The sequence below is a fragment of the Kryptolebias marmoratus genome, linkage group LG10 (genome assembly GCF_001649575.2).
Source record: "Kryptolebias marmoratus isolate JLee-2015 linkage group LG10, ASM164957v2, whole genome shotgun sequence".
Classification (NCBI taxonomy): Eukaryota; Metazoa; Chordata; class Actinopteri; order Cyprinodontiformes; family Rivulidae; genus Kryptolebias; species Kryptolebias marmoratus.
In genome coordinates, this window is record NC_051439.1 from 3,421,018 (window position 1) to 3,447,739 (window position 26,722).

General features: G+C 38.9%; 1 protein-coding gene across 2 annotated transcripts in view; it reads left to right on the top strand.

The window, feature by feature from the left end:
• LOC108239078 (ephrin-A2) overlaps positions 1–26,722 on the top strand; it is a 173,079-nt gene that overhangs the window by 134,924 nt on the left and 11,433 nt on the right. For both annotated transcript variants that reach the window (XM_017421568.3, XM_037977964.1), the window contains one exon: positions 19,876–20,168. In XM_017421568.3, the coding sequence (XP_017277057.1) occupies positions 19,876–20,168 (293 nt within the window). The remainder of the gene's footprint in view (positions 1–19,875; positions 20,169–26,722) is intronic.

Here is a 26,722-nt window from a genome sequence, read left to right on the forward strand (position 1 = left end):
TAACACTAGGAGCTAGAGTTCAGGTTAGACGCTGAGGCGGAGAATCTAACCCAGTAGGTTCGATGCTCCAGCGAAGGTCTGATCACCACCTGCTGCTTAAATCCTGGCTGGTCTCATCAGTGGTATGAGGAACACCTGTGGAACAATAATTAGTGGCGCCGCCCAGAGGGCGGAACCAAAACCCAGATCCTCACACAGCTTTTAATTGACAAATGCATACAAGTGTGACTACACATGCACTTCTCACTGTGTGTGGTCTTTGAGTTTATTTACATGCAGATGTTTAGCTGTGCATCAACATGTGGGAATGTGTGTATTTTCTTGTGTGTGCAAACACAGTATGTATCTTAATTGGACTCCATTCAAGTGTTTAATTACTCATTAGAGATGCTGCAAAGCTATCTATACATCCACTTTCCCCGTTGGCTCTCTCGGCCCCATGTGGACTTTCAACTTGCTGAAGCTCAGACGTTTTGACCCAAACCTCATAGATTAGTTCACCTTGTCAATCTGGATCAACCCATCCGTATGAGATTGAGATCCTTAAGCCGATGGGTGATGCCAAAGCAAGACAGAAACTTAATAAGTTAGTCAGTTTGACACTGTGCCAGTTTGTTTAGTCGTTGTTTTTCTTCCCAAAACATTCATGCAGGTGGTCAGTTAATGAGAGGCTCAGTCAGCAGGCTAACAAGCTCCACGGTCTTTAAACAGTTCAAGGTCTGTTAGGTTGTTGTGTTGCTGTTACTGTTTGTCAGCGCAGTAAATCTTCATCCAAACAGAAGTGGTACACAATTATATAGTGTAAAAAAAAAGCCTTAAAAAACAAAAAATCTGTAGAACCGTAGCATTTTATTCTTACTGTATTTTATTTCCCCCTGTTAAAAAGTGAAGGCTGATGGTAATGTTTTAGCCTGTGTCGTGTGTGAATTTGTATGTTGCATAATCACTCCATGCAGGAAAAGCAGTGGTTCAAATAAATCATTAAAAGCTCAAAATTCATGTGACATTCCTGCTCATGATGGGTGGATGGAGGGAGAGAAGTTAAACCCAGGGTTTGATTTTCCTCTTTGACTCCATTGCTACACAACCTTCTCATCTCAGGAGGAACTCAGTTTATTAAATATGATAAAACAACTGTGGCTTTTAAGCAGCATACTCTTTTATATGCCCTTGAAACAGTCTAGCACATTATTCCTTACATAGTTTGGTACAGTACAGTTAAAATAAAAATGTAAAAAACCAAAGAAATTCCACTTTCTGCAAAAATAAAGTGAATGTTGAATGCTGAATGACTGCTGGAAGTTGGTTAAAAAGCTGAAACCAAGTTGGTAAAGTTAAAATGATCAGAACAAAAGCTAAAAGCTGAATTTAGAAAAACAGTACCTGATACTGTAGCTAAAACCAGCAAAATAGAAGTTAAAACCTAAATCCTGGAAAACACTAACTAAAAGCTAAATTTGAAAAACAGTAGCTAAATGCTAAAAATAAAGCAAGTATGTTGAAGCAGTTTTCAAATAGCAGTTTTTGTCTGTTTTTTTTTTTCAGGGGTCACCACAGCAAGTCCTCCTCCTCCATCTATCTATGTCTTCTGCGTACTCTGTCCTCACTCCAACTCCCTCCATGTCCTCTCTAACTGCATCCATATATCTCCTCTTTGTCTTTTTCTTGGCAGCTGCATCTCTAACATCCTTTTACCAATATACCCACTGTCCCTCCTCTGCACATGTCCAAACCATCTCAGTCTGGCCTCTCTAACTTTATCTCCCAGTCGTCCAACCTGTGCTGTACCTCTGATGACCTCATTCCTAATCCTGTCCATCCTTGTCCCTCCCAAAGAGAACCTCAACATCTTCAGCTCTGACACTTCCAGCTCTCTCCTGTCTTTTGGTCAGTCCCACTGTCTCCAAACCATACAACATGGCTGCTCTCACCACTGTCTTGTAAACTTTTTCTTTGACCTTTGCTGCCACCCTTTTGTCACAGATCACTTCTGAAACTTTTCTCCATCGACTCCATCCTGCCTGGACTCTTCTTCACCTCTTTAGCACACTCCCCGTTTTCCTGGACAGTGGTCCCTAAGTACTTGAAGTCCTGCACCTTTGTGACCTCTGCTCCTTGTAGCATCACTGTTCCACCTGCCTCCCTCTCATTCACACACACTTACTGTCTTGCTATGGCTGACTTTCATTCCTCATCTTTCAAATGCATACCTCCACCTCTCCAAGTTATCTTCCACCTGTTCCATGTTCTCACCACAGATCACAATGTCATCAGCAAACATCACAGTCTGCTCTCTTCTGTCCTCTCACTGTCCCATTTCTTCCTAGCTAACCTCTTCCTCTGGATAACTTCCTGCATTTCTCTATTCCACCTCAAGGTTTCCTTATTGTCTTTTCTCTATCCAGATGATACACCAAGTACCTTCCTACCTACCTCTCTAATCACTGTTACTGTGGTAGCCCGAATCATCTGGAAGCTCTTTATTACTACCCAAAGCCTTTAACAACTCCTTTCTGAACTCTGTATCACTTCATTTCTCTTTCTCTTCTACATCACATCCAACCTGGGCATATCCACTGACAACATTCAACATCAGAACTTTTTCTTCTACCTTCAGACACATCACCCTGTCTGACACTCTCTTCAACTCAACTACATTCCTTGCTAACTCCTCCTTCAGAACCACCCCTACTCCATTTCTCTTCCCATCCACACCATGGTAAAACAGCTTAAACCCTGCGTCAATGCTGCGAGCCTTGCTGCCCTTCCACTTGGTCTCTTGACACACATAAGATATCGACCTTCCTCCTCTTCATCATGTCAGCCAGCCTTTGCCTGTCATTGTCCCTACATTTAGAGTTGCTACCCTCAGTCCTATACTCTTGCCTTTCCTCTTCTCCCTCTGTCTCCTGGCACATTTCCCTCCTCGTAGTCTTTGACTAACAGTAGCACAGTTTCTGCCAGCACCCTGTTTGTCAACAGCAGGTCATTGTTAAACCGGGCCTCGACCGATCTGGTATGATATGGTGTCACTTGGATAAACTCACATATTTGTTTTGGCAAAAGTGTTTTACTTTCTTGACACTTTCTTGACACAACCATCATCAACCATTTACTTGAGCTTGGGACCAGCACAAGAGATACACTGGCTTGTGCTCCCTAGTGGTTTGTTTACTTGTCAAAGAGCACAAAGCTTTTTTTAAAAAAACAAATTTTACATAAAGTTAAATATTTCAAAAAGTACAAAAGTTATAAAACTTAAGTCATAATGTCCTGAATGAGACAAACATTTTTTTATATCTGAATGACTGAAATAGCTAAAAGTATGATGAAGTAGTTAGTTCAAAAAACACAGAAGAAAGTGTAAACATGAAAACAATAGTGTGAATGTTGACTCAGCGATTACACAATAAATCTGATATTACAGCAGTGCTTTGATCCTGGGAGAAGAAAACACCAAGTAGACAGGAAAAGAAAAGAAAAATCAGTTGCCTAATCATTACTTCCTAATATTTTTTAGACAAGAAGGAGAGCTGAATGAATAAGATGTGTATCAGTTTTCAGAGTCTGAACATTCAGTTCATCTCCGCTTCTTCAGCAGGAAGCAGAAATTTGAAGGCAGTTTCTTTCTGGAGGCACAATGTGTAATACATCCCACCAGCACAGAGTTTCTCATCATTCTCTTCCTGTCAATAATGAACATCTGGACTGCTCTCCACCAGAGGAGACTGCACCAGTGTTGACGCCTGAATAACACATTCAACACATGAAACATGCACAGTTTCCCCTCGTTTGGCCTTTTGGCAGGAAGAAACTGCAAGCTGTTTCATGATGTGTGTGTAAGTAGCTCTAGTTACGCTGCTGTCTGCTGCGCCACAGCTTCAGTCACTCTCGCAAATTAACTCCACATTACTCTCTGCTTCTATCTCTCCATCTTCATCTGCTTGTGTCTTCCTCTCTCTTTGCCTTCTTTTTTCCACCTCTTTCATTCCCTCGGTCTTCATCTCTAATCATGTCAGCTTCATTTACTTGTTTCCCGTCCCTCCCACCCCCCTTTTTTATCGTCTATCACTTTCCCTTCAGGAGAATTGCAGCATCTTTATACTTTCTTTTGGTGTTTATGATTCTCCTCCTCCCCCTCTTGTTTTTGTCTCCTGTTCTCCTCTTTGTCTTAACTTTCTTCACCATTAATGTATTTCATTTCCCCCCTGCCAGGCCTTCTTCGTCGTCTGTTTGCTCATTTTGAATGTTTAAAATGACTGACACACACACACACATTTCCATGCAGACTTCTCTCTCAGCGTGAAGTGTTTCTTTCCGATAGTGTTGTCTCTTTTTCTGCCCCCTGCCGCACTGATGCTGATGCTGCTCACACACAAGAGGAAAAATCCCATCTCTTTACACAAACACTCTGTGACATACATATCCACCCATACACGTCAATGAAATCAAAGACTTAGCATTCCTTGAAGGAATGCATGTTGTCCACCATCTTTTATCCCAGTTTTAAACTAAGAGTTTCAAACGAGGATCAAACTTTAGCTCAAGATTTATATATTTATGTCCTGCCACCAAAGGGGAAGATGAAGCCCTTGTCTGTGTATGTACGTGCATGTGTGTTTGTTTGCCTACCATTAGCAAAATATCTCATGAACCAGTGGATGGATTTTAATGAAACTCTCAAAAAGTAGTCATTGTATGTATATCTACAACTGACTAGCTTTTTTTCCTAACACATATTCAGAGTGGTATCCATTGCACATTTGTGCCTAAAACTTTGGCATTAACTGTTACAGTCAATTCTGTTTGTCTGTTAGCAAAATATCTCTTGAACCACTGGATGGGTTTTAAGAAAAGTTTTAGAAAGAACCCACAGACAACTGGTTTACATTTGGAGTCAATCTAAACTGAGATCAATCAACCAATCAATCAAATTTTATTTGTATAGCACATTTCAGCAGCAAGGCATTTCAAGGTGCTTTACATAATTAAAAAACAAAATAAAAATAGCATGTGACAATGAATAAACAGTAAGAAAGAGACAAACATCAAAGACATCAAAAACCCGCACTCTAACCCTAATTTAGCCATAAGCAACTCTAAACAGGTGGGTTTTAAGTTGAGATTTAAACCCACCTGGCTGCCACAACTATTTAAATTTGCACAAAGATGACTCCCCTCCCTGGGCTGCCACCTTACTGTGGTGGAGGGGTTTGAGTGTCCCAATGATCCTAGGAGCTATGCTGTCAGGGGCTTCATGCCCCTAGTAGGGTCACCCAAGGCAGACAGGTCCTAGGTGAAGGATCAGACAAAGTGTAGCCCAAAGACCCAAAGACCCCTTATGATGATTAAAAATGTTAGACACAGTGTTCCCTTGCCTGGACGCGAGTCACCGGGGCCCCACTCTGGAGCCAGGCCTGGAGGTGGGGCACATTGGCAAGTGCCTGGTGGCTGGGCTTTCGACCATGGAGCCCGGCCGGGCACAGCCCGAAGAGGTCACATGGGTCCCCCTTCCCATGGGCTGACCACCTATGGGAGGGGCCAAACAGGTCGCTGCTTCTCCACGTCGAGAGGAGCCAGTTGAGGTGGCTCGGGCATCTGGTGAGGATGCCTCCTAGACGCCTCCCTGGTGAGGTGTTCTGGGCACGTCCCACCGGGAGGAGGCCCAGAGGAAGACCCAGGACACGCTGGAGGGACTATGTTTCTCGGCTGGCCAGGGAACGCCTTGGGATTCCCCCGGAGGAGCTGGCCCAAGTGGCAGGGGAGAGGGAAGTCTCCCTACTTAGGCTGCTACCCCCGGGACCCGACCCCGGATAAGCAGAATATGGATGGATGGATGGATGACTACAACTCACTCAAAACTAGAAGCACTTGGAGAGTGTAAACTTCTTGAAAGGCCATAGGGTCATTGAAAATAGTCTGATGTGGATCTGATCCCCCAACATTTCCTAAAAAATCTTGCTAACAGACAAACAAACAAATCAATCAATCAACACTAACAAAAGCATAACCTCCTAAGCAGAGGTAATTACAAACAGTGAGATAATGATTCTCAACACATACTCTGAGCATTAACACATTTTGCAAGTTGTGGCTACTGTGGCCATCTTGAATTAAAACTTTGTCATGAAAGGGAGCGGGCGATATGAATTGCCTTAAGGAATGCTAGCCCCTTAATTGACTGATTTATAGCCATTTTGTGTTAGCAGAGTTTAATTAGATGTGGTGGATATCTTGAATTTGGTTGACTCCAAATGTCAGTCCTTTGTAGATGTACAGTACATCCAATGATTACTTTCCAAGTGTTTTATTAAAATCTATCTAGTGGTTCATGAGATATTTTGCTAACGATACAGACAATCGAGCACACACAGACACACACACAAAGACATAATCCCATTCACCTTTGGCTTCTGGTGGTAAATAGCATAATAGAATACAAGCACACTGAGACATTATAAGACATGACACATTTGTGGCAGGATCCATTGACAGATGTATTGTACTGAAGAACCAAATTACCACACTGGGAAATATTGGCATTTTGTAAGCACAGATGCACATGTTTAATTATGTAAATCAGCTCTTGATCCTCACTTCTGAATAAACACAGGCAAACAACAAGAAATAGAAGTGCATAACACAAACGCTATCATAATGTGTGTGTACTCCAGCGGGCATAAACAAGAAACTGTCAAAAAGCCCACAGCCAGCACACACTCCTGAACTTGTGTCATTTCTGACAGGTTCCATATGTCAATATGAATAATGTCACTCACAGATCACTGTGGTGGTACTCATCTCATCTGAAAGATTATTATGTGTTTTTTTTTTTTTTTTTTTTTTGTTTGTTTGTTTGAGGAAAGCGGGCCTCCTACAAATTAAGCACCAACTGTGCCAGTTTTGACTCAATTTTGCTTTCCTGCCCTGGAAGCAAGATTGTCACCTCAGCAATGCAGTGGCTAAAATACACACCCAAAACGATAAGACAGAACAGACTCGGAGTCAGATGGATGGAGTGAGACAGACTGACAAAGCCACTGACAGATGAACGTGCAGGACAGGTTGGTCAGGCGAATGAGACGAGTCAGTCGGGCAGTGCCTCTGACAAGCTGACAGACAGAATGGATGATATTGGTTTCCTTATGTTGTGAGGGGTGTTCAGCAGGATGCATAAACAGCAGTAGGACTGGATTGGTATCGACAAGGTTGCCTTAAAGTGACTTATAGATGAAGCAGCTGGTGGCTCTTGTCTAAGCCCCAAAAATAGGGAGCTCTCAATGAGATTTGGGGCCTGCAGAAATGTAGTATATAGAAAGTATATATATAAGACTATATTCTTATAAATATATTCTTATTTAACTGGCTGTGCACATTTAAAAAACAGCAGTATAAATAAACAAACAAATAAATTAATAAATGAAGACCTTGCATTCCTTTAAAATAAGTTTTTTAAGTTTAAATGACACTGATTCATTAAAATCCATCCAAGGAAATATTTTGCTAACATACAAACAGGGTTTATGTAACAGTTAATGCCAAAGTTTTAAGCAAAGTTGCGATGATACGTTAATGCATGTTGTGAATGATTTTGAGCTCATACCACACCATATTTTAGCTCAGTATCTGTAAAATTGGCTTTTTTTTTTTATAAAGAGTTGGCTGTGGTGGCCATCTTGAAGTGGGGTTGACTCATATGTTAATAATTTGTAGAAGTACACACAGTAATTGTTTTCTGAAAGTTTCATTAAAATTCATCATGTGGTTCATGAGATAGTTTGTTAACAAGTAGACAGAATTGACTCTAATAGTCACCAAAGTTTGAAGAACAGATCTTACTCTTTCAGTTAGCACTTAGAATGTGTGTAGGGGATCAGTCTCAGCTACTACCACACCAAATTTGATTTCAGTATCTGTAATTCAGCTGTGTCATTGCCAACTTTTGTTTCCTAAGGCCACTTAACTGTGGCAACCATCCCAAAAGTTAATTAGTTGTAGATGTACATTCTAGTGCTTACTTTCTGAAAGTACTGTGTATTGCATGTGCTATGGGCATCTTTTTGTGTTTGCTGATAACCAACAAAATGTAAGAAAACAAAGACATCTTTAAGAACTTGTGATGTTGCTGGACTAGTTTGTAATAGAAAAAATAAATTGCAGACAATTTTTGCTGTTAGACACATGCTAGTTAGCATGCCTTATGCTAATTACTTCTGTTCAAGATGGATGATGGTGTTTTTTTATAAACACCTTATCTACTGCATAACAGTTGTAACACTGTGATCCTAAAAATCTATATTTGTAGGGACAGAGCACCCATCACTTTACCCTTCCCCCTACATCACACAAGAATTGAGACACCATTGAAGAATTGAGACCAGAGGAGGATAAAATGTAAAATTATGTGCAAAGCCTAGATTGTAGTTTTGAAAAATGTGAAAACAAAAAAAAAGTCATGGTTTTAAAAAAATGACTGCACAAAGTGTGGCCGCACGGCTTACTGGTTGCTTGGTTACAAATAATCAGAATTCAAAGAGACAGGGAAGGAAAATTTGCCAATTTTAACACAATTTTCTCTCAATTCTGAGTTGCCAAATATACACCAACAGTGGCAGCCCAGTGAGATGCTGGCATTAGAAGTCATGCTGTGCTTTTGGGGGGTTTGCCTTACACACCGTTATTTTTGACTAATCATAGTAGAATACGCCTTTTGGGAGGAGTTGCTTTAAAGAGGCAGAAACTGAAATGGACAAAAATGATAACAAGTGCCATTCTACAGTATTAGAAGAATAATGGGTTTTTAATCACAAATAGCACATAAATCTACTTTAGTTGACTCACAAAATCAAATAACAATCCTATAAAACAACTTAAAATCAACTCTTTAATGATCTACTGACAAAAAAAACAAACCTCTTAATTGTAAATGGAGCCAGTTGCACGTGGTTGATTTTCACAAATCAAAGGAGGTACATCAGTTTGCTCTTTAAAGCCCAGTTTAAGTTTCAGCCACAGGAAAACAAAACATCATACAGTGGAATCTAATACATTTTCTGCAAAATTATACCTGTTTATATATTTAGTCCCTCAAATAATAATCGTGGTGATCATGACTTGTCCATCAGGTTTAGAGATATCAGGTTATGTTTCAACACAACTGTGAAAGAAAACTGAATTTGTAGGCTCTTGAGTGTGTTGTTTTTAACTTATTTTTATTGCCTGCCGTCAAAGGTGAAGGCAAAATTGGTTTTGCCCATGTCTGTGTGCGTGGGTTAAAAACAACCCAATTTGTAACCCAACCCTTGGTAGATTTAACTCAGCAAGGTTGGGTTATCAGTTTGAATCAACACTGAGTTAGGTTTTCCACCCAAATATTGGGTTCAAATGACTGATTTGTTAAATTAGAGCTAATAAAAAGTTGAGTTAAGAAAAACAACCTGAAATCTTCTTTAATAGATAGTTATAACTTGGGTTAGTTCTAGCTGACTGGTGCCAACTGGTATTAGTGTCAGCTAGTTAGCTGTTCCTAAAATAGTTTAGTGCTAATTTAGGAACCCAAAGTCACTGTCTAAATTTGTATACAAAGTGAACCAAGTTAAACATTTTCTTACCAGTTTTTTTTTACTCTCTTACCCTTACTTATTACATCCTAAAGCAGAGGTCCACTCAGGTCCAATTTTACCAACTTTTGGCTTAAAATGTCAAACCGTCATCTCTGACCCAGCAGCTGGGTGAAACTGTTTGACCCAATATTTGGTCAAACCAATTCAATCTATGATCCTCCAGCTTTAACCCAGCAATGTCAGGGACCATGGAGGGCGTGATGAACCCTGAGCACAGACTCATCTTAATTAAACAAAAAATTATTTTTTTAAATAAATAAACAAAAACAAATGGCTGGTGAGGCAGCAAAACTAAACCTAACAAAATACAAACACAACAAAAAAAAGGCGAGATGAGGCAAGGCAAGGGAACCAGAAGACAAGAGACATACCAGAGACAATGAACAGACGGGGAAGTGGAGAGAGTGACCAGGTTTTAAAGCTGAGGATGATTATGGGAAGTGGGCACAGGTGAGTGATTACAATTACCAACAGGTGAAGATGGGCGTGGTGGGAAGACAAGAAATAAACAGAGGAGAGGTGGATGATGACAGAACACAAAAGGCAGAAACAATACAAAGACAAAACATGAAAACAATAACCCAAAATGCAAAAGAAATCACAAAGAAATAAAACAACAAAAACCCAAATCCTGACAAGCAAATCAAAGATCAAAATAACCCACAGGTTTTAGTGTGTAATCAGTGGTTGTACATCTACAACTCAATAACGTTTGGAGTCCTCTCAACTCAAGATGGCCGCCACAGCTAAGTGGCTAACTTAAAAAGGGCAAAAATGACTATAAATCATTGAATTTTACAGATACTTAGCTACAATTGGAGGTGGTAATAGCGAAAGTCATTCACAACTCGTACTCTGAGTGTAACACCTTAAGACATTGTACAAGATTGTGCATGAAGTTATTTTCAAATATTTAACCAATTCTATCATTTCTCATAACAAGATGATCTTAGTCCAAAACTTTGGTATGGAAGGCAGTGGGCGATATGTATTCTTTTAAAGAATGATAGGTCTTCATTGTTTTTAGGTTTACTTTTAGCTGGGTGGTTGATTTCTCTTTTACACCATGAGCCACAATTTTTTTGCAGACATATATGCCTAATGAAGACCATAATGGTTATATTTTATGTATGTGTGAGTTTGCCAATTTAGGCATGCAGATAACCTCTTTTTGTCCTTTAAACCCTTATTTTTTAAACTAAAATCTTTATATTAATTGGAAAGCATTTAGACTGACTAGCACCTCAAACCAAGATCTTTTATTTTTTCTTTTCAAGTCATAGCGTGAAGGCCGCATTAGTGTGAGTGACAGAGAGAGATCAAGTGCAGCAGGAGAAAACGAGAAAGTTATGGATGCAGAAAGGGGGTGACATAGTGAGAGAGGGGGAGAAAAGGAACAGAGGAAGAGATTGAAAATTCCTTTGATGTGTTGGTTGATTCAGCCTGCTGTTTAGAACGCAGGAAGCTATAGTAAACATCCAAGGCTTCTCCAACCACAAGCTTTGATCACAGCCACACTGAAAGATGATGCTGATGACGGAATACTAAAGAGCAGCCACTACACACAGATTAACACACCAATTCTACTGTACATGAAGAAACATACATCTACAGCACACAGAAACACAACTAATCTTTGTGATTTACACTTTGGAATGTTCTAATTTTTGTTTACACAAGCTCTGATTATAGTCTGTGTCTCTCAGATAGATCTTTTACATTCAATTGAGAGGCGAGAGTCATAAGACAAATTCCCCAGCAGCATTTGGCAAACCTGGCTCAGCAATTCAATTACACTAAATGAGTGAGGAGAATCTGTGAAACATCAGAAGATTAGGAACCAACCAAACCTTTGTATCATATCCCACAGGTTTTCACACAACAATGTAAAAAAAATGGCTTCAAGTGGCAGAACTAAAATGAAAAAATGTAGAAGCACTTGGAGAGTGCAAACCTCTGCCATAGAGTTAGTGCTCACGATATGTGTTGGGAATCAGTCACAGCTACTACCACAACAAATTTTTGGTCTATAAAATCCACTGAGGTATAGCCATTTTTGTACTGGCTAAGGTCAATTAGCTGTGACAAACATTTTGAATAGGGTTGTATAGTATAGTTATAGATGTACATCCAATAATTACTTTTTGAGAAATTCATTAAAATCCATACCGAGGTTTATGATAAATTTTGCTAACATACGCACTGGGTTACATCCAGAAGTTACTGCTAAAGTGTTACGGAAAGATGTGGCACAATGTGTTGTATTCAAAGTATATATAATGAATGACTCTCACCAACTGCCATACTAAATTTTATCTCAAGATCTGTAACATTGTAGCCTTTGTTGTGTTTTCTAGGGTCAGTTACTTGTGGTGGCCATCTTGAATTGGATTGAGTTCAATAGTTAATCAGTTGTTGATGTACATGCAATGATTATTTTCTGAAAAATCATTCAAATCTATCCAGTGATTCATGAAATATTTTGCTAACAGACAGAGCTCATTTCAATAGTTAGTGGCAAAGTTTTATACAAAGGTTCTTGCACAATCAGTTAGCATTCAAACTGTAAGTTGGTGATCAGTCTCAGCTACTACCACACTAAATTTTTGCTCAATATACATAAAATTGACTGAGTCATAGCCTTTTTTGTGTTTGATTGAATTGTTTTGTTGTGGTGGCCATCTTGAATCTAATTGACTCCAAAAAGCAATCAGTTGTACATGTTCATCTCATAAATACTTTCTGAAAGTTTCATTAAAATCCATTTATGGAGCAAAAACATTATCACTCTGCCTTCACCAGTGGGTGACAATAAACCTGTAGTTAGTCTGCAGTTATGAATGAATTTTCATTGCCTTTGAATTTCCTGCACTTTGGCTACTGCAACAAAGTTAGAAGCTAACTAACAAGAAAATTAAGTTTAATAATTTTATCTTATTAAGAACAAATTCCTCTGGAAATCGAAACAAGCTCATGCTTTCCAGTAAACACACCAGCAACACACACAACCCCCCCCCCCCCTCTTTCTTTCTCTCTCTCTCACACACACACAGAGGTTTGAGAATAAGGAGCCATGAAGAAAGTGTGAGTGCATTCTCATGTCTTTTTGGCCGGTGCACCGTGTGTGTTTAATTCCAAATGACACACAGCCTGAGAGGTAGGATGCAGGGATACACACACAGTTATCCACACAGCAGCATGTACTATTTAAGAGCTCAGAGTGCAGTGACACACACACACACACATACAGCTCCACATACAGTTTCCTCTCGCCTTGCAGTATTAAGAATGCAGACGGTGTCACAGGAGCAGGGCAGGGCATTTAGTAGCTTAATACGAGCTAATGTCTGCTGGCACATTAGCCTTTTTTTACATTGAGCATTCTCACTCATTGAGACACACTTTACCATTTACCCAGCCAGACACACCCACACAAACACATAGACACATACAATCTTCATGAGCAAAATAGCTCATGAAGATTTTGATGAAATTCTCAAATAGTAATTGAATGTACAACTACAACTGATTAACTGTTGAAGTCAATCCAATTCAAAATGGCCCAAATAATAAGATTAGCTAACACAAAAATGGCTATAACTTGGTCACTTTTACAGATATTGAGCTCAAATCAGATGTGGTTGTAGCTGAGAGTCTTTCATAACGCATAATCTGAGCTTGACATCTCATGATAACACATGAGATTGCACATGTCAAAGTTTGACCAAAATGGCTGCAACTTCATCATTTCTTAACGTAAGACGATTTTAGTTTAAAGAACAGGTGATATGCATTACATCAAGGTATGTTTGGCCTTTAATTTTCAATCTGTAGGTGAAGCAAAAACAACAGAAGTAAAACCAAAAATGAGAAAAATAGAACAACTCCTCATCTGACATGCATCTTTGATGCAGGCTCATTACCCCTTGTTTCCACGTTTTCTTTGTTTTATCCTCATTCCACACCATATCCAGTTTTTCTCTTCTTTTCTTTTGTTCTTTCCTTTCTGTGCTTTTATTCTCATTCTGTGCATCACATTCTCTGTTTCCCCCCTGCCTTTTCTCTTTAGTAGTTAATCAAAGCTGATTGGGAGCAGAGAGAGCCGAGAGGAGCTCCCTGGTGGATCAATGCCTCTAAATGATCTGCTCAAGGATCCCTTTTAGAAGCTGCAAACCGTGCTCTGATAGGGCACCGAAGCATGAATACGCTCATTTCACATCTAACTCACTTCCTGATTTGTCCTCTGGGAAAGCAATAAGACCACCATTATTGGGATAATTTGTCCCAAAGCTAAATATCCCACCAACCAAGAGGGCTTAGTCTAAAATGTCTTCATTTCAGACAATCAATTACTGCCAAGGTGAGGAGAAAAATTATGAATTTGTTTTAAAAACCACTCCATCTGCCTTCATCTGCATGTATGTGTGCACCATCTGAGATTGCCCAAAAACAAGCTTTGTTTATTTGATTGAAGACATTTTCCTGCGTCTCAAATTTGTTGAGTTTCAAGAAACAAGATTTGATAATGTGCCGCAGCTGAATTTCAAATTTATTCAACGTAGTGCATTTGAAATTAAATTGATCTTGTAGCCAAGGAGAGCACTGATGATAATGATAAACGCTGAAAGAAGTGGCTGCTACAGATGTCCACCAGGACATTTGATATTACACTGATTGATTTAAACACTCCTTAGAAAGTTAAAGAGTTTTCTCAAAGTCAAACTGAGTAAATAATGATGCAAAACATAAAGATTGTCAAATCATTGTTTTTGGCATGCATAACTCATGGAAAGCCAGTAAATAAAACATGTTCAACATAAGATATAAATTTATACCTTAAATTATACATGAATCAGATCTATGAATTTTAGCATTTGTTGTTAAAATAGTCAACACCGAATAATAATTACTGAATAACCTTTATTAGGTGTTATTAATTTTTTTAATATATATCTGGAATAGACAATCTGTTTATTTTTATACCCATGTTATCCTGTTGGGGCTGACCATTGGACTTTATCAGAAACAATGTGATTTGGTGCCCACCTGACTGTACAAGAGTGTTGCACCGACAACCCTTTACTCAATACTTCAGAAAACAATAAAAACAGCAGTAAACCTCAGAAAGAGGACGAACATCAAAGCCCTGTTTTATTTCTCAAACTAACTATTCTCTCTGGGGGACTCCTTCAAATTTCTCAGCGCATACGTCAATAACTTTTTGAAACGGAACATCAACGCCTGCCACAACATCAAAAAGGACCCAACTTCCTGAGGTAACTTTAAAAGGTGTTGTGTCATAAAGCACCTGCTGGTCCAACTCAACAACTGAAGAACATTATCTAACATCATCTGGCTCAATTGTGGGAGCTCTCACAGTCACACTGAAGTCAACACTGAAGCTTTCAACATTATTAGATGAGAACTTCCCAAACTTTCCACACACTATTTAATCATCTAAGAACCCCTTCCATCTCCCACCTCTGACATCTTTAGTGTTTGTGGCATCAGTTAATTGATTGTAAGTAAGGGGTCTCTGCCTCTAGCTGAGGAGTTTAAGTGTCTTGAAGTTTTGTTCACAAGTGATGGTAGAATGGAGTGGGAGATGGGTTGATTCCTCTGGACTTTATCAGTGGTCATGAAGGTGTTAGTCCAGTTTGTCCTTGTAAAGGAGTTGAGCCAAAAGGCAAAACTCAATTTATTAGTTCAAAAAAGGTTAAAAAACAAAATAACTGGACTTCTATTCTGTAGTTGAAAACGTTTCGCTTCTCATCCGAGGAGCTTTCTCAATTCAGAAATAGAGAGTGTGGAGTTGAGCTTTAAAAGCTGAGATGTGATGTAAGCTGGATTGCTTGCAAATTGTTCTCACTCTCCTAACAATAGAGGCTCGTTAGGGTCCTTGTTCATCTGACTCACTGATGGGCCCCTCTGGTCACAGGAGTGCAGGTGTTGATTGGAGTGAAACTGGCTGGGGATCAGGCCTAAAGCTCCATTATATGTTTTTGAAATCTGAAATCTGAGACCTCCTCCTCTGTTTAATGTTGGTTTCTCCCTTTTGACATAGATGGCTTCCTTTACCCCCCTCTCGAACCATCTGTCTTCTCGGTCCAAAATATGAACATTTTGGTCCTCAAAGGAGTGTCCCTTATCCTTGAGGTGTAGGTGAACCGCTGAGTCCTGTCCAGAAGAGGTGGCTCTCCGGCGTTGAGCCATGCGTCTCTGGAGAGGTTGTTTGGTCTCTCCAATATAAAGGTCTGGACATTCTTCGCTGCACTGAACTGCATATACATGCATACACAATTTATTAGTCTGTTTCAAATCCCCAGCTATGGTAATGAGATGTGGATCATGACCGAAAGAACGAGAGCCCGGTACAAGTAGCTGAACTGAGTTTCCCCCGTAGGGTGTCCGGGCTCAGCTTTAGAGATCAGGTGAGGATTTCTATCATCCGGGAGGAACTGTGAGTAGAGCTGCTGCTCCGCTGCACCAAAAGGAGTCAGTTGAGGTGGTTCTTGCATCTGATTAGAATGCCTCCCTGTGGAGGATTTTGAGGCATATCCCACTAGGAGAAGATCTCAGGACAGACCCAGAACTCACTGAGGGGATTGTGTATCTTCTCTGACTTTGGAATGCCTTAGAATCCCCCAGGAGGAGCTGGAGAATGTTGCTGGGGAGTGGGATGTCTGGGTTTCCCTCCTAGACCTGTTGCTTCTGCAACCCAACATAAGCAGCAGAAATTGGATGGATGGATGGATGTCACAAGTTCTAATGTATGAATAATACAAGTGCTGAATAATAACCAGTGTTATCTTTGGGGTTTGGTTGTTTGTCTTTCTTTTGTTTGGATTCATTTGTGTTTTGACCAGGAAAACCAGTTTTTCCAACTGCACTTCCTGTTTTGTTTTGTAGAGTTTGTTCTCTTTCCTCCCTACCTGGCCTTGATTCAGCACATCTGTTCTTCATTTTGTGATTATTTTGATCTGTATATATATCTTTTAGTTTGATTGCATATAGTCAGATCCTCTGTCTTCTTCTGTTACAGTGGTCTCCCTTCACACAGGATGACAACCCTGCTGCATCATAAAACAATCTGACAGAATGTGGATGGTTTTTGCAGGTTTATGGCAAGGTTTATGCCTTTAGTTGCATATTAGGAATGCAGTTGGCTCCCCATTACCAGTGTCAGAGCAGGACAGATTTACAATAACTTTGAGCATGCTTAAAACTTCTTATGTTGCCCCTTGATGGACTGGCAACCTGTCCAGAGTATACTCCGCCTTTTACTCAGTGACTGCTAGAGATAGACACCAGCTCTCTGCAACCCTGCACGGAAAAGTGAGTAAAGAATATAGAAGGGCAAAACTTCTGCAGTGAAGTTGTAGAGGTTTATCACTGTGGTGACAGCTCATTAAGGTCCTTGGTAGACTGTGATGAAGCATGGTTAGAGAGCATCCATGATATGGGTTCTGCATGCACCGACATGGCTTGATGTTCTATCATCTGGAACTAGATTGTCATACGATCTGTATCTGTCTGTCTGACTGGTGATTCTATATAATTTTCATTGTTTATGTTTTCAAAACCTGATCTGGATTGCCTTTTTAGGCCAGGGGGTTCTGTTTGGCTAACACAATCTCTTGCTGCTGTGATGGCTTTTTTTTTTCTTTTTTTTTCATTTTGGGCTCATTCAAAAAAAAAAAAAAACAATGACAGAAACACTCATAGCACAAGTCATATGTTAAAATACAGCTGATATTAGTCACAAGCAACTGCAATTTAATTCTTGAATGGGTTACAGTTTGAACCACTACTACTTCTACTTTGAACTAAGTAAAAAAATCAAATCTCTCGCTCTGTCTCTCTGTCTCTCTATATATATATATATATATATATATATATATATATATATATATATGTGTGTGTGTGTGTGTGTGTGTGTGTGTGTATAAAAATGTGTCATTTATTTATTACCACTGTTGTCAATGTCAATGTCAGTCTAAAGAAACATAAGGGTGCAACAACAGATAAGACCGAAGAGTCCAGAAATCTAGAGACAGACTGCCTGTTCGTGGATTTGTTTTTTTATTCATGTTCACAATAACAAAAGGATTGAATATCCACAGCTTTATCCTTTATGAGGGACTGTTTCACTCCAGTGACTCCAAGACTATAAACAAAAGTTCAGTTCCCATATGAGCAACACCGGCACCAAGACATTACCATAAACAAAGCCTGTTTTTTACGTGGAAAAAATACAGCCATACGTTTTAATGTTTTATAGCAGAAGCTGTTGAAAGACATTTAAGCACTGACTTGTGAATTTTCATGCACCTGCATTTTAGCTCACAAGTTCTTTGTCTGCATAGTTGATAGAAGAAAAAACGCATAAAATAATGCAAGATACACGGTACAGTTGACACTCCTCAATGTTTATTTAAATTTCTTTTTTAAATCTTTCTTTATGCCAATCCCAGTTATCCACATGTGTACTGAAATAAGTGCTTTAGGGGTTTAGATAATAATGTGTTTTAATGGCATCCACATTTCTCTTGAGTACCATCTCACTAGGCTCATTGAAGCACTCTGAAAGCAGAAAAAAACATATTACCATTTGCCTTGACTCATAACTCACTGAGCATTATTAAAATAAAATTAGTTATGCATACTTTTGTTGGAACCAGAGGGATTTCTATACATTTTCTTTTTTTTTTCACAAAAAAATAAATAGTTGTCTTCTAGAATATTTTTGCTTTTCACTGCAGTGACTCAGATAAATTAAGACATCTTGTATCAGAAATAAATTTATTGTCCTCTGTCAAAATGCGAAGTCAGACGATTACATTTTGCCTGTGTTTGTGCATGTGTGTCAGTGTGTTACCAAAATATCCCCAAAACCACTGAATGAATTTGAGTGACACTTGCAGAAAGTAATTATTGGATGTACATCTACAACTGATTAACTTTTGGAGTCAAACTAATTCAAGATGGCTACCAACAGTCAATTTTATGAATAATAAGCTAAAATAGTGGTGTGATAGTAGCTGAGACTGATCCCCAATACATATTTTGAGCACTTAAACATTGTGCTATAACTTTGTTTAAAATGTTGCCATTAACTACTGTATTTGGAGTCAACTCTGTCTGTGTGTTAGCAACATACAGTATCTCATGAACCACAGGGCAGAAGTTAATATACATCTACAACTAATTAACTTATGGAGCCAATCCAATTTAAGATGGCTGCCACAGCCAGCTGAGCTTAGAAACCACACAAATGGCTACAGTTCAATTAGTTTTAAAGATATTGTGCTAAAATGTTGTTGTTTTTGTAGCTGAGAGTCAATTACAACACCAACTCCAACTACTACATATTGCACATGATCTTTGCCTAAATCTTTACTATCACCTGTTGGAGTCAACTGTGTTTGTCTGTTAGCAAAATGTCTCATTAGCAAGTCGATGAATTTCAGTTAAACTTTGAGAACTTAATCATTGGATGCAAATCTACAGCTGACTTTCTTTTGTACTCATTCTAGTTCAACATGGCTGTTATAGCTAATTGACACAAAAAAAGCTATAATCCAGTCAGCTTTACAGATATTGAGTTAAAAATCAAAGGGTGCCTTGCTGAGAGTCATTTACAACACATACAACTGAATGACTTTTAGAGTCAACTTGAGTCAAGATGGTCGTCACGGCTAATCAACCTTAGCAAACACCTTAATGGTTATAACTCAGTCATTTTTACAATTATTGAGCTAAAATTTAGTGTGGTGGTTGCTGAGAGTCATTTTAAATACATGCTTCATGTACAAGGAGCTTGTGTAAGAGCTTTGTTAAAAACTTTGTTGTGCAAGTGGTGGGCGATATGCAATTCTGCAAGAAATGCTAAGTGGCAGTTTGCAACATAATGTCAGGGCACTTTAAAAAGAAAGTAACTAAGTTTAACACATTTTCTAATTAAATTCAAATTAATACTACCGTGTTCATGTAGCACATTCACATTTTAGGTGGAAGCTCACTCCAACTTTTTGTGTTCTGTGCATTCATACAGAAATCCAATAACAAGACGGAAATAAATATTCATAGTTTTCAGAGAAGTATCTATTTTTTTCTCAAATCATTTCTGTCACAATCAAAATTTATTCAAGCAAACCACCACACCCTGGCCACCAATTCCACACACACGCCTGAGATTGTTTGAGATTATTTTTATTCATGAAGACAATTTTTTATTTTCAATACCTTGCAGGTTCTGGCACGGAGAGTACAGAGTGGCAGTGAACATCAACGACTATCTGGATATCTACTGTCCATACTACGAGGGGCCTCCGTCCCATGGCCGCATGGAGCGCTACATCCTGTTCATGGTCAACCACGAGGGCTACACTTCCTGCCAGCACAGGATGCGTGGCTTCAAACGCTGGGAGTGCAACCGTCCCAGCGGTCCCGACGGGCCCCTGCGCTTCTCAGAGAAGTTCCAGCTCTTCACTCCTTTCTCCCTGGGCTTCGAGTTCAGACCTGGACATGAGTACTACTACATCTGTAGGTCATCAACTGAGTGAAGTGTGTGTTTTTGTGCGTGAAATCTCTTGAGCAAGCAAAGGCTGCTTGTCATGCAAACATATATGTGTGTATGTGTGTGTGTCTGTTTGGATTTTATCCATGCTCCTGCTAAATATTCATTTGCAAACAGTATGTAAATATGCAATCAACAGAAGTTGATCAAGAGAGTTCTCAAACACAGACCAGCACCACCCGGAGGCATGAACAAACACCCCTCCCTCTCCTCAGTCCCCCTCACTCTCTCTAGTTCTTGATGTATCTGTCGAGATCATAAGTGGTGTGCTCAGCAAAGTGGTAAAAATGTCACCAGGGGTACTTTGTAATCATTTTTATATTAGCTGTATTGATGTTTCTCCTCACTTCAACAAGTGATGTATTAGTGTCACAAATGAGCTTTGCACCCCTGAGAAGGGTTTTCTTTTTACTTTCTTTCTTTTTTTTTTTTAGAGCAGAGTTAAAATGTTATCATTCCTCCAGCACTCACAGGGCAGAGAGAAGCTTCAAATTACTTATAAACACCGTTTTCAGACACACTTTGCACCAGAAGGGTGAGCTACATTTTCCACATCCAGACAGTTTAGTGCAAGATCACCGGCTATTCCTGAAAAGAACGTTAAAATTACTTTCTATACATGGGGGATAAGGGGACAACCATTTGTCTGAGTTTCCAAAGAAACACAAAATATAAGTCTTAGAATTCTTTTAAGGAATGCATACCATTTGCTGACATAATTTTAAACTAAGATCATTTTATTTATGTTGAGAGGTGACAGTTATAGCCATTTTAGTCAAACCTTTTAAATCATGCTTTGCGCTTTCTTGGGTGATTATGTAAGATCTTGCAAAATGTGTAAAGGCACATTTTCTGAGGTCTGTTGACTGAAGTGGCCATGTTGAATAGGATTGACTCCAAAAGTTATTCAGTTGTAGATGTACATCCAGTGATTACTTCCTAAAAGTGTTGTTAAAATTTATCTTGTGGTTCATGGGGTGTTTTGCTAACAGACAAAAAGAGATGACTTTAAATAGGTCATGGCAAAATTTTAAACAAAGATTTAACATAATCTTTTAGCATTCAGAATATGTGTTAAGCAGCAGTCTCAGTTACTAACACTCCAAATTTTAGGTAATATCTGTAAATTTGACAGCATTATAGCCATTTTTTGATTTTTAAGGACAGGTTATCTATGATAGTCATTTTGAGTTGGATTGACTCCAAATGTTAATCAGTTGTAGAGGTACATCCATTGATTACTTTCTTCAAGTTTCAATAAAACTTGAAGAAATAAAACAGCACTTTGTGACCCTGGTCTGTGAAAAGTGCTATAGAAATAAAGCTTACTTACTTACTTACTTACTTGTTCAATGATTTAAAAGATATTTTGCTAACACTACAAATAAACAAACACACAGACATGGGCAAAAACATTATCGCCCCTTTGCTTTCATTGGCGAGCAATAAATGGATTTATTTTCTGCAATTTGTCTTCTGTTTTTGTTTTTTCATAAAGAAGATTGTCATCACTTTTTACAAAGCCACAGCAGGCGACAGTCAGTGAGCTAAAGAGGCAAAGGAAACAGCCTCTCCATGTCCTGTTTCAGTTTTTTCTCTCCACACACACAAACACACACATACACACACACACACACACACAATCCGTTGTTCTTCATCTCCTGTAAGGATGGCTCGGGCCCCTCCAGAGTTGTATAGTTGCTGACTTTAGGATTGTCTTCCTGGAACCCCCTTGGGGAAGTGTGCATTCCACATGACTGGAGGGATTGTGAGTGTGTTTGAGAACATGTGTGTGTGTGTGTGTGTGTGTGATGTGTAGTTGGGGGGGGGGACAACTGGTTGTGGGGGTCAGTCATCAAGCAATTGGGAGTCTGTGAAAGGCCATGTCCATCATCTTGACTGACAACCACACACCCTTTTTAATTTATTTCTCTGAGATTTTGGACTGCACAAACACACCGTCACACACTCACCCACAGGTCTGTGCTGATGTGGAGATATACAGCAGACATCAGATTTAACCAGCCCGTTTGTCCCATCAGTTTGTTATCGCCCGCCGCTGAAGGCGAAGGCAAAAGTGCGACAATATTCTTTGCCCTTGTCTGTGCATGTGTTTGTTTCTCTATCTTCTAACAAAATATCTGACAAATCACTAAATGGATTTTAATGAAACTCTCAAGAACTAATCATTGGATGTACATCTACAACTGATGAACTTTTGGAGTCAACCCATTTCATTTCAACCCATTGAGTTATGGTATGAGATTGTGCACAGTGGTATTTTTGAAGTTTGACCAAAATAGCTACAATTATTTCATTTCTCAACAAGATAGTTTTAGTCTAAAACTCTGGCAAGAAAAGTGGCGGGCAATGTGCATTGTTTCAATAAAGGCTAGGCTTTTTATTTTCTGCATGTTTTCATTCTGTATGCAGTTGTGAAACATGTTGCTGGTGATTTGTAGCCTGGTCTGTTTAACCATGTGTCCATGTGTGCACATCGGTGTGTGTATTTGTAGTGTTGTTTGACATGCTGACAGGTCAGCCCCACCCCTTGCTTGCCCCAGCTGCCATCAGATGAGGTTGACTGATTTCAGTGGGTTTTCAGGAGACACCGGACTATGGGTGTGCTGGGAAACATGGCTGCTTGGATAGTTGATAAAACCTAAAATAAAACAAGGGATATAAATTGAAATTCTTAACATTTTTTTCTGTGGTGCCAAAAGAGGACAGAGTCAATTCTTTTCGAGATGGCCATCACAGATAGACAACCTTAGAAAACAAAAAAAATATTAGTACTTAGCAAATTTGACATGTGTGTGTGTGCAATTTCTGTACACATTTATACATGTATGTGTGTGTGTGTGCACTGGCCTGTGTCAGTGACTTGGTCACCATCCCTCCAAAGGTCTCCAGCTCTATTTCACATCAGAGCGAGGTGGGACTAAAAACCCAAATTCAATTTCATTGGCTGCACTTTGAAGTTTGAATCACAAGAACTTTTTTACATCTCTCTTCTTTTTTTGGGTGGGTGGGGGGTATAAAGCCTGAGCAGCGCATCGGCTCAGTGGTTAACTCTGTCACCTCACAGCAAGTGGGGGCTGCGTCTGTTGGGAATTTGCATGGATTTCCTTTCCAATTCCAAAGACATTCAAGTCTGGTCGATTCGAAAGGCAGTTATTTCCCTCAGTTGTGAATGTGACTGTGACTGAGTCCCATCGGGCGGCCTGATCCATTACAGACTTGTTTACATCGCTCAGAACCTTTATAGAATTTCACAAGCTCAGAGGCATGGCTTTGAGAGCACCTGAAAGAAGTTAAAATAACAAACTCAGTCAATTGAAACACAGAACTTTTTTAAAACCTAGGTTAAAATGTAAATAGAAACAGAATTGAAGGTCTAGTATTCCTTGAATAAATGCATATTCAAATACATGCTTGATTTATATCCACTTTTGTCAAACCTTGTAAATGTCATTAGATGTGATGTCATGCAAGATTGCAAGATTTTGCAAGGTATGTTAGCACTTGGAGTATGTGTTGGGGGTTACTCTCAGTTACTATCACATTAAATGTGAGATAAGTACATGTAAAACTGATTATAGTAATTTCTGTGTTGATTAGAGTTTATTAGCTGTGCAGCGATATTGAATATTGAATTGAGTCTAAAAGGTAACCATTTATAGATGTATACCCAGTGACTACTTTCTGAGTTTCACAAAGGCCCTGCTAACATGAGAACAATCTCTGGAAAAGTTAGTCTTTTCAATGTTTATTGTGGTGAATTGACAAGAAAAAAAACATGTTTCTTTTTGTTTCTATTTCACTCAAAAACAGAGATATGTAAATGGACCCTAAAATTAATTTAGTAGTTGGTTAGGTATTTTGCTAACAAACAAAAGATTGACTCTAATGGTTAATGCTAAAGTTTTAAGAGAATGGTAAAAAATAGTAAATGGCTTGCACTTGCATAGCGCTTTATCTAGTGCAAGGACCCCAAAGCATTTCACACTACAATCATTCACCCATTCATCCACTGATGGTGGTAAGCTACATTGTAGCCACAGCTGCCCTGGGGCGGGCTGACAGAAGTGAGGCTGCCATCACACCGGCACCATCGAGCCCTCTGACCACCACCAGTAGGAAAGGCGGATGACACAACAGCTGACACTGACGGAGCGGGAGCTCAAACCAGCAACCCTCCGGTTACAGGACAAACCTTTACCTCCTGAGCCACTGCTGCTCTTCATGAGAAAAGCTTGTGACATGAGTACCATTTAGAGTATGTCTTGCAAATGACTTTCATCCACAACTACACCAAATTTTAGACTAATATCGGTAAAACTGGTTGTGTTATAGCCATTTTTGTGTTTCTCAAAGGTTGGCTGTAGCAACCATTTTGAACTAGGCTCTCTAAAAGTTAATCACTTGTAGATGCACATCCAATGATTACTTTCTGCAAGTTTCATTAAAATGTATCTTTTTGTTCATGAGATATTTTTCAAACACGACAGACAGCGAACAATTGTGCACACAGATAGGCAAGAGGCAAAAATATTATTACCCATTACCTTTGGCTGTTGGCAAGAAATCATGTTGCTGAATGGGTTTGGTACAAGTTTATTATTGAGGTCCATTTCATTATTACATGTTGACTGGGATGTGTCTGGAACTGTGATAAATGTACAATATCTGTTAGTCTGGATTGAATTAGAAGTCCGATATGAACTTGACTGTAGTTACCACACAAAGTTGGAAATTGTCATTTAAAAGCTAGTATAAAAGTTATAAATACTACATGTACTTTATATTGACACTAACTAGCAATAATTGTGCATGATCCAGTCTCAAGGAACTGAAGATCTGATCATTTTAGAAAAATAAAACAATCACCTGTGTGTGAATCTATAGGACCATATCACGCAGATTGAAAAATCTGGCAGCAAGAGATTTAATTCAAGCTTATATGAAACATTCAGCAAGAAATGTTTGGTTATAAATTATTATTCTGGTTCAATTCAATCTAAGTTGCAGGCCAGTGAGAAAATAGTAGTGAAGTTTAGAAAAGAGTAAAATTTCATTAAGTTTAACACTGAAGATCAATCTAAATATAGCTAACTAAAGATGAAAGGAGCGTAGGGAATTTGTAAGGCCAAGTTGACTGAATGTTTATCAGTTTTCAGAAAGTTTTTCTCTTTTTTTTCCCCCCAAAAAAAATCCATGGCACAAACTGTGAGGGTTAAGTGAGTTGGCATGAAATGACCCAACAAGCAATTTGAATAACTGTAAATCTGATTGAGAAGAGGCACCACTAAATTAGAATACGAAGTGAAAGATAAGGGCATTTAGTTGGATTCTGCATTACTGCATAAAGGATAAGGATGAGTTTATTTTTTTATTTTTCTGATTGAAGCCAAAAGGCCAGCACCAATAGTTTTTCAGTGTTCCCTGGACTCATAATCCTCATGAATACGGTATATACAACTGGAAAAAATGCCAGAATAATTTCCTACAACTTATAGCCACTGTCTTTCTGTAGCAAACAAAAAGTAAATATTTAAAGAAAACTATCCTGCAGTTCTGTGTTTTAGGAGCTCTGTGTCAAATATGCTTTTTTATGGAGCACATTACAGCATGTGTTTTATTGATTATTCAAACATGAAGTTATGCATATTACAGATAAAAATGATAAAGGTGCTCATAAATGCAGAGTGAAGGCCTTTGCAGTAAAGCCCTGGGACAATCCTGTCTATTTTGACCTATGAACTGTACAGGAAGTGAAAGAAGGAAAGTGAAAGAAAACCAAAACGAAACAACACACACTGTTAAAGCTGCTGCCAGTGCTTGATTTGGGTCACCATGGTAACCACACACCTGTGTCTGACATTCCCTGACTGCCAAGTTAATGTTCTGTAGAAAGAAACAGACTGAAAAGTAAGCCTTAAACAAACAGCCACTGTACAAAAACTATAAGTCAGATATGAACAGTGGTGGAGAAAGTACTCAAACAATGTACTTAAGTAAAAGTACAAATACACAGACAAAAATGTACTCAAGTAAAAGTACCACATTAACATGTGTACTAAGGTAAAAGTAAGAAAGTACTAGCTTTTAAAACTACTTAAGTATTAAAAGTAAAAGTACTTGTCGACTGTATTACCTAAAGGCTAATACAATGTCCTTAAGTGTACCTATCATATTTAATTTTAATACATCAGTAATGTACCATTTTAATGAACAATGCTGATGATTTGTTGCTTACAGCTAATGAAAACATGACATTTCTGATTAGATTAGAGACCAATAAAAAATCATAATGCAGGCATGTGGGTCTAATGAAAACAGCCCCGGCTCCAGACAAGTTTAACAGGGGTACTACCCAGATTTGAACATAAACAACAACACCAGTAGCCTACAGGCTACTTCTTAACAAGCTCAAGGTGCTGTACTGGTATAGTCATCTTTTAGCTAACATTAGCTGTATCCAACAGTTTTACTCAACTCAGTCGGTTAGTTTGGGGGA